This window comes from Triticum dicoccoides, chromosome 3B (assembly GCF_002162155.2).
Source record: "Triticum dicoccoides isolate Atlit2015 ecotype Zavitan chromosome 3B, WEW_v2.0, whole genome shotgun sequence".
Lineage (NCBI taxonomy): Eukaryota > Viridiplantae > Streptophyta > Magnoliopsida > Poales > Poaceae > Triticum > Triticum dicoccoides.
In genome coordinates, this window is record NC_041385.1 from 763692211 (window position 1) to 763699306 (window position 7096).

The 7096-nt window shown below is 44.6% G+C and overlaps 2 protein-coding genes across 2 annotated transcripts; one reads left to right on the forward strand and one right to left on the reverse strand.

Moving 5' to 3' along the window:
• Positions 1-233: 233 nt before the first annotated feature.
• On the forward strand, positions 234-4604 carry LOC119278354 (kelch-like protein 5). Its single transcript, XM_037559711.1, has 9 exons — positions 234-542; positions 883-1088; positions 1398-1454; positions 1769-2135; positions 2223-2422; positions 3001-3077; positions 3429-3530; positions 3656-3851; positions 4082-4604. The coding sequence occupies exons 2-9, from the start codon at positions 930-932 to the stop codon at positions 4169-4171; spliced, it is 1248 nt and encodes a 415-aa protein (XP_037415608.1). The 5' UTR covers positions 234-542; positions 883-929; the 3' UTR covers positions 4172-4604.
• Positions 4605-4939: 335 nt separating this feature from the next.
• Positions 4940-6769, reverse strand: LOC119278356. The gene is made up of 3 exons (XM_037559712.1): positions 6269-6769; positions 5880-6145; positions 4940-5772 (listed from the first exon to the last, which is right to left on the reverse strand). The coding sequence occupies exons 1-3, from the start codon at positions 6741-6743 to the stop codon at positions 5197-5199; spliced, it is 1317 nt and encodes a 438-aa protein (XP_037415609.1). The 5' UTR covers positions 6744-6769; the 3' UTR covers positions 4940-5196.
• Between the last annotated feature and the right edge of the window lie 327 nt (positions 6770-7096).

A 7096-nucleotide genomic window follows, 5' to 3' on the forward strand; every position in this document is an offset into this window, starting at 1 on the left:
GCGGGGCTAGTGGGGATCGGGGCGGGGACGATGGCGTGCCCCCCGGTGATCCCCGTCCCCGTTGCCATTTTGAGTTGCCACGCGCCGGCCTGCAGCACCCTCCCAAGAAAAAAAAGACGAATAAAAAACAAATCGGCTGCGCAAAATTGGGGGATGGGCCTGGCCCATGAGACACGCGCCAGTCTGTTGACGCTACCCGGATCCGACGACGGCCTAGCTCGCCTCGCATTACTGGGAGACAGCGCCTAGCCGACCAGCAACTCCCGGAGACAGCCGACAGTCCCCACTCTCGAATCCCGCCGCCGCCACCGTCGCCGTCGCCGTCGCCGTCAATGGATGAGCTGCGGCGGCCGCCCGAGTTCGACCACATGTTCACGGACGAGGCGTGGGCCAGCATGACCCAGGACACGCGGCGTCGGATCGTCGACATCTCGTGCCGGGTGGAAGAGGAGCCCACCGAAGAGGAGCGCCGCATCCACGATGAGCTCATCGTCGGCGGCGGCAGCATCAGTTACCCCCCGACCCCTCCCTCCTCCCCGACGGTAGGCGCACACCTCCTCTCTACTCGCTAGGGACCTCCTCCGAGAATTCAATTTCTTTTTTCATATAGTAGTAGTTACCCTAACCTACACTGAGCCCATGTTCCCAACACGCAACATTAAGCCCAGTGTGTCAATAAGCTGGTCTAGGTCTCCAATCCTTGACAACCACATCACCCCAGGTCCCAAACGATAGGGGGCACTAGAAATTTGACAAATTTTAACATTTCCCTACTGTACATGGGGGTCCATTTTTCATGTTTGTGATGTTTGTATCTGATAGTTTGATATGGGTACTAGCAAAGTATCTCATTTTTCATTGTTCACGGATGGGCGGATGCAGATTTTGAGGGCCCAATTGAGTCACTTGGCCGTCCGTGGAGGATCTTCATGGATCCCGGTGCTGTTCGTGAGGTCTTGAAATCCGCAGAAGAATATCACTGGCAAATGGAGCGACGTGACAGGGAAGGGGTGCTGCAAGGGCTGCATTACGCTGAAAGTGATGGATGTAGCACCTCTGGCACCGAGGATGTGCTGCTATTCGACCAGGTATATATGTGTATGCTGCTCGTTAGTTTAAGCAGGGTCACTGCCGCATGCCTTGCACTCTGTCATGGATTTGTGACACTACTGTGTTTTTGCCTACTGCCTGAAGCTTATTCAAGGTATTCTACTTTGCTAGTGCACAGATTGGACTATGAATCCTATTCAGAAGCAAACAATACGAGTTGTAACTGCCCAAAGATGCTTGTGTTGCCAACACCCTGCTTTCTTGTTTGTCTAATTCAAATGCCACCGCTGCTAAAATGCTGCTTATTGTCTATCTTCAAATATCTCATATTTATTTTATCTCTGCAGTTGATGGGTGTAGTAGAAGAGCTCTCTGGGCGTGTAGCGACTATGGAGAAGAAACAGGTCTGTTTTGAAATGATGTACCATGTTCAAATGCCTTATGTCTGTTACACTGAACCTTTGGATCTTAAAGATTAGGAAACAATAAGATGTTTGTCATGCTTCTAACTCATGGCTATAAATCATGACGAAATGGAATTTGCTCATATATGAAAAAGTTCTTACGTGTAGTTAACTTTTCAGGTAGACTGTAGTTTAAACAAGTTTACTATCTTCTTATGTGGAGGGTCAAGCAGTTTTAAAATGTTGGAAACCCTTTACTAATTTGAGCTTTCTTTGGTGTTATGTTCCTGATATTTTGGCATAATTGAATGCAGGCTTCCTCCATCGACAAAGTCAAATACCTACGTGGAGAAAATGGCAGGTTGCTGAAAAAAGTTGTTGAGCTGAATGGCACTGTGAAGGGCTTGAATTCTCAAATAGACCCTTTACCCCGAGATGATTCAGTAAACCAGTTGATTAAACAGTGTTTGGGTTCAGACGTCATTTATCTTGTTGGTGGTCTAGATGACATGTTTTGTCCATCGTCACTAGGTTTCTCATGCTTTTCGCCCTCCCTGGACGTACTAATACCTATGAAACCAATGCCTGATGAAAGGCTTTTTAATTCTACTGTTGCCTTAGACAACAGAATATTTGTTCTGGGCGGTGCTGATCATCCGTATGGAAGCAGCATTGATGCAGGTGCTGATCATTTTTATGTTTACCTTCCCAAAATCTCTCTGGTTGCCATTTCTGCCCTAATATGTGCTTTTAATCTTTATCATGAAGTTTGCTGTTATGACACAACCTCTGATGATTGGACCCTATGCCTACCAATGATCCGTGCAAAGGCAAACCTTGCCGGAGTTAGCTTGTGTGGGAAAATCTATGCATTTGGTGGTGGAGATGGTTCAAAATCTTTTCATGATGTTGAGGTCTTCGATCCTGCATATGGGAAGTGGATAAAGAATCAGCCTATGCTGAGAAAGGTATAGCTACCTACATTCTTAACATATCATCCTTGATTCAGTTTACCGTTATTAAGTAATGGTTTGATTTGATCTTGGGTTTGCTGTATATGTTGCCGAGCAAGAAAATAAAATTACCAGTGATTCGATAGTACTCTACCCAGAAGAAGGAAATAATGTGGTGTTTTTTTTCAGAAAAAACTGTGGTTACTTATTAACTAGCTTGTTAGTTACTGGGTTTTCATTTGAGATAGTAAAAAAAATTAGAACTGCTTCAAACTCTAGTTATTAGTCTACATCATTTATCTGCTTCAATTTTGCAAATTTCCTTATCGTGGACAAGTAACAGTCTTTACCATCTTTTTAGTTTTACAATGTACCTAAACCTCGCCTGAAACAAGGACAAGTCGTGGAGAGATATAATCTGCTCAAGGAAATGCATACTTTTATAGTGCTCTCAAAATGCCATCTTATTTTTCTACTTACTAGTTTGGTTTCTTACTTAGTTCTTTATAATGTTGTTCTGGGATATGATTTTTTACCTATGTAGGATGTGATGATTTCTTTTATCTGAATAACTTATGCCACTTGGTCCTTAGCGCTCTGCTCTAGCTGGTGTGGAACTCAATGGTGCGATTTATGCGGTTGGTGGATATGATGGTATTGAAACTTGGAGGTGATGTCCTTTTTCTGCCTGTATGTAGAGTTACTGTTACAAACTCATGTTGATTAATGACTTTGTGAATCCCATGTGAATCCTCTATTTAAGAACATGGAGAAATACTTGGCTTAAAGTTAAAGGGCTGTACACTGAATGACTAGTGTAAATCTGTAATCAACTGAATCGTTTCTTTAGACTTAAGCACCTAATCTACTGATTATCAGGGATACAGTCGGACCGTGACCCATGAATCATTTTACAATGCTCATTAGACTATTTCCTATGGATTTCATGGTGGTGAAGTTGTTGTTGAAGCGAGAATAATACATGGACTTTTTTGGCTAACATTACGGTGTTGGTTGCCAGCTGCGCTGAGAGACTTGATCCTAGGGAACCTCACTGGAAAATGCTCCCAAGCATGAATACACAAAGATGCTTCCATACGCTGGCAGTTCTTGATGAGAAGATGTAAGTATGGAGCTAGCACTTTCTTACAACTCAGGAGGATTCACCAAAACTTGCCTCCAAGCATCGTTGATGGTGTAATCATGACTTGCAGATACCTACCTTGTCTTGCCGTTTGTTGCTTTCAGATACTCGATTGGTGGTTACAATCCTGAGGCTAGAGCAGGGGTGGCCACTGTTGAGCTGTACGACCCAAGGATGCCATCATGGGTGGCAGTCAAACCAATGAAGTATTCCAAGGCGTGCCATTCTTCAGCCGTGCTTGGTGGCTCGATATTCACATTCGGTGGCCTGGAAGATCCAGAACAGAACATCTTGGACGTGGTAGGTAGCTACACCAAGATCTATGCCTGCATAAGTAAATCTATCAAGCATCAGATTGCTAACCTCCAAATCGTATATAGTTATAGAACATACTAGTAAACTTGGTGGTTGCATTGCATGTATGTATCTGTGTCAGTGTAGAAACTCCTGATGTATGAACTTGTCTGTTCTTATTCTTATAATTTTGACTAACTAACAGTTGGAACCTTTATGTTGGATAAACTTGTCAGGTAGAGTGCTACAGCGAAGGGTGTGGTTGGGTGAATACAGCGCTCAAGTCAATCGGCAGGAGAAGCCATTGTTCTGCCATTGTCTACTGAATTGGTTGCAGATGCTTTACAGTGGCCCAGCAAGTCTACTTGGTAGTAATGCATCAGAAAGTTTCCTATGTGTACTGAAAACTGGAGTGAGCTCAATTTGGCAAAAGCCCTTTTTTTTCTGCAAGGGAGGAAACTCTAGTCCCCCTAATCCAATTTCAGAGCCCAGTCCGAGCTCCTATCTTATCTGAAACAAAAGCAAGAGGCAGCGCATGGTGAACACCAAAAGTATTTTGCTCTAGAATTTTCCCTAGCTTAGGGTTTTCTACCTAACAGTATCTTCCTATGATTACCTTGGTTATCCAAGAACCATTTTCTCAAAGTAAACAGCTAGGAGAAGCTTGAAATATGGCTAAGGGAGATGTTTGGAACACAGTTTAATTATGAGGAATAAGTGTAATAGTGTCTCAGTTTTGTATTTGATTGGCTTCTCTGATTTCATTTCATAAGTGTCAAACACAAGTTCTCCTTGTCTCTCATTTCTACTTAAGAGGTAAAACACCCGAGTTACATTGAATTTGAACTGCGTCTGGTTTCAAAAAAAAAACTTCTTTGCTGATTTCATAAGAGCGCCAAACATAATTCATGTATGAAAAACATTTCAATTATATGTCTGGCTTAAGTTTTTTTTTTATATAATTTCAGAAATTCGTAGGGAGACTGTTTTGGGCAGGTTCCACAAAGTTTGCCAGAACTGGCTTTAGCACTATATATGATCAGCAGACCAAAAATAAGTGCTCCTTCCAATACACGAATAAGTGACATTGACAATTCATATAGCTTCTAATGAGCATCTACTAAATGATCAACCATGGAATAATCAGCGTTACACCATCACCGAAAAAGTCAGTATCAACCGGATTTAAACATTATTACAGCACTAATCAGCATCCACTTGTGCACACTTACACCAAGGCTAAAATAGCAAATAGGATATCATTCTCTCTTGCCTTCCATCTAAGAAAAAGATAACTCAGGCTACTCCAACACCGACAAAGGAGCTGACTTTGAAAACTAGGCGCCACTGATCATTCTTCATAGTCGTCTACACTTAATATGGTTGACCACACAACTCGCACCGAGACCAACGCTCCATTGCTAAACCGATACATTTGCTCCTCTTCGCCATGCTTGGACGCCACAAACGAAAGCACGTCTTGGCCCTCCTCCATGAAGTCTATCCGCAGCGTGTCCCCTAGATTCACGGCTGCAACGAATTTTTGAATGTGCTTCCCGCTAGATGGTATAAAACCAACTGTGTCACGGCAGTGCTCATCAATGAAGGAGTAGGAGCCTTGAGAAAGGACAGTGTTGCCACGCATGCGCACAAGAAAGCCATCTGCAGGCACCTCCACAAAATCCAGGTCTATAGTAGCCTCCATGCCTCTAGGAACAACACATGTTTCCAGTGTAATCTTGCCGTTGATATCATCGACATGGTTCAGTCTCCACGGGTCAAACTGTTCAGATGCTTTCATGCAACCAGAGACAATAATCAAGTCTTCAGCAGCCACCTTGGCCTTGGCCTTTATATCAATTTCGATCAAGCAGCATGATGCGAGTATTCCTCTTGCAGGATTCCTCAGGCATAAATAGTCACCTTTCTAAAATGTAAAATGTAGGGAAGAGCAATGATGATCAGACGTAATATTGAATATATTCTCCATAAATAACATCAAGGATGTGTATGAAACAAGGAAGTATTACATACTGGGTCCACTGCTTGTGCATTCTCTCTAGAGCAATGGAAAATGTAGTTGCGTGAGAAATTCAGGTGATCCCTTACTGCGATCACGCCATAGACCTCGATATTATTCGATTGTAGCATATTGTCACGCATAAACTTGACGAAACAGTAAGATTTCGTATACAGCTCGACCATAACATCAAGAAACTGTAGCATAGGGACAGGATTGTGTGGGCATCTGTCATCACCACCAAATTCACACGAAGCGTATCTCATCGGACCCGGCCGAGCTGAATAAATCAAGTAGTTTGGGTCATACTACCATTTGTATCATCATCACCACCAAATCAAGAAGAACACTAGTATTTTTGATTGGTAAAAAGATTTGGTTGTGCAATATAAAATTAGCTTACCTGGTGAGGGTCGGTGTAGGAGGTGTAGCTGGTGGTATCGAGTCCACAGAAAAGCCTTTGATTTCTGTATATCCCTGGACAATGTTTGTTTCGGCGGCCGGGTGTCCACGGTCTGCGCCGTCGTCGTCTTCGTCATGGTCTTGCCGTCCTCATCGTCATCTGCGCATTCGTCGGCGTAATGCCGCCCTTGCAGCACCGCCTCCCAGTCCTCTCGCTCCGCCTCCCGGTGATGTCTGTCCGCGAAATCCAGTACCTCAGCGACGGCAGCGGCATCGGTGAAGACGGGGCCGGCGATGAGTTGATGCATGCGGCGTTCCTCTTGGGTGGGCTCCTCTACCACCCGGCACGAGATGTCGACGATCCGGCGCCGCGTGTCCTGGGTCATGCTGGCCCACGCCTCGTCCGTGAACATGTGGTCGAACTCGGGCGGCCGACGCAGCTCATCCATTGACGGCGGCGGCGGCGGCGGCGGCATTCGAGGTTGGGGATTGGGGATTAGGGATTCGGTCGACCCCCTCTCTCACTCTCGCGAGGGCTCTACTGATATCGAGCTGGGCTCACCAGGCCAGATCCGAGCGCGAGTAGACTTGGGCCGGAATCAGCCGCTGTTTTGGACCGTTTCTTATTGGGCTAGAGTTCTTAATCTAATTTATATTGTGCTAAGAATAGAAAACATTAAAAAACAAATAGGGAAAGGGGACTGCTACGCATCTGCCGGCGCATCTTTTCAAAAGACCCGTCATCTCACGAGTCGTTGGAACTAACACAATCTAGCGCTGAAAGTCCTTTCCTCTACTTTGCAATAAAGATCATGTTGCAGAAACATTT

What these genes read in the sequence shown, in the direction of transcription:
- LOC119278354 (XM_037559711.1), top strand. Translation starts at nt 930, where the DNA reads ATGGATCCCGGTGCTGTTCGTGAGGTCTTGAAATCCGCAGAAGAATAT. An exon ending in TGGAAGCAGCATTGATGCAG is followed by an intron (nt 2,136 to 2,222) that starts GTGCTGATCATT and finishes TTTATCATGAAG; the next exon opens with TTTGCTGTTATGACACAACC. An exon ending in GATGGTATTGAAACTTGGAG is followed by an intron (nt 3,078 to 3,428) that starts GTGATGTCCTTT and finishes GTTGGTTGCCAG; the next exon opens with CTGCGCTGAGAGACTTGATC.
- LOC119278356 (XM_037559712.1), bottom strand. Translation starts at nt 6,743, where the DNA reads ATGCCGCCGCCGCCGCCGCCGCCGTCAATGGATGAGCTGCGTCGGCCG. An exon ending in CCTACACCGACCCTCACCAG is followed by an intron (nt 6,146 to 6,268) that starts GTAAGCTAATTT and finishes TGATTTATTCAG; the next exon opens with CTCGGCCGGGTCCGATGAGA. An exon ending in ATGCACAAGCAGTGGACCCA is followed by an intron (nt 5,773 to 5,879) that starts GTATGTAATACT and finishes TTTACATTTTAG; the next exon opens with AAAGGTGACTATTTATGCCT.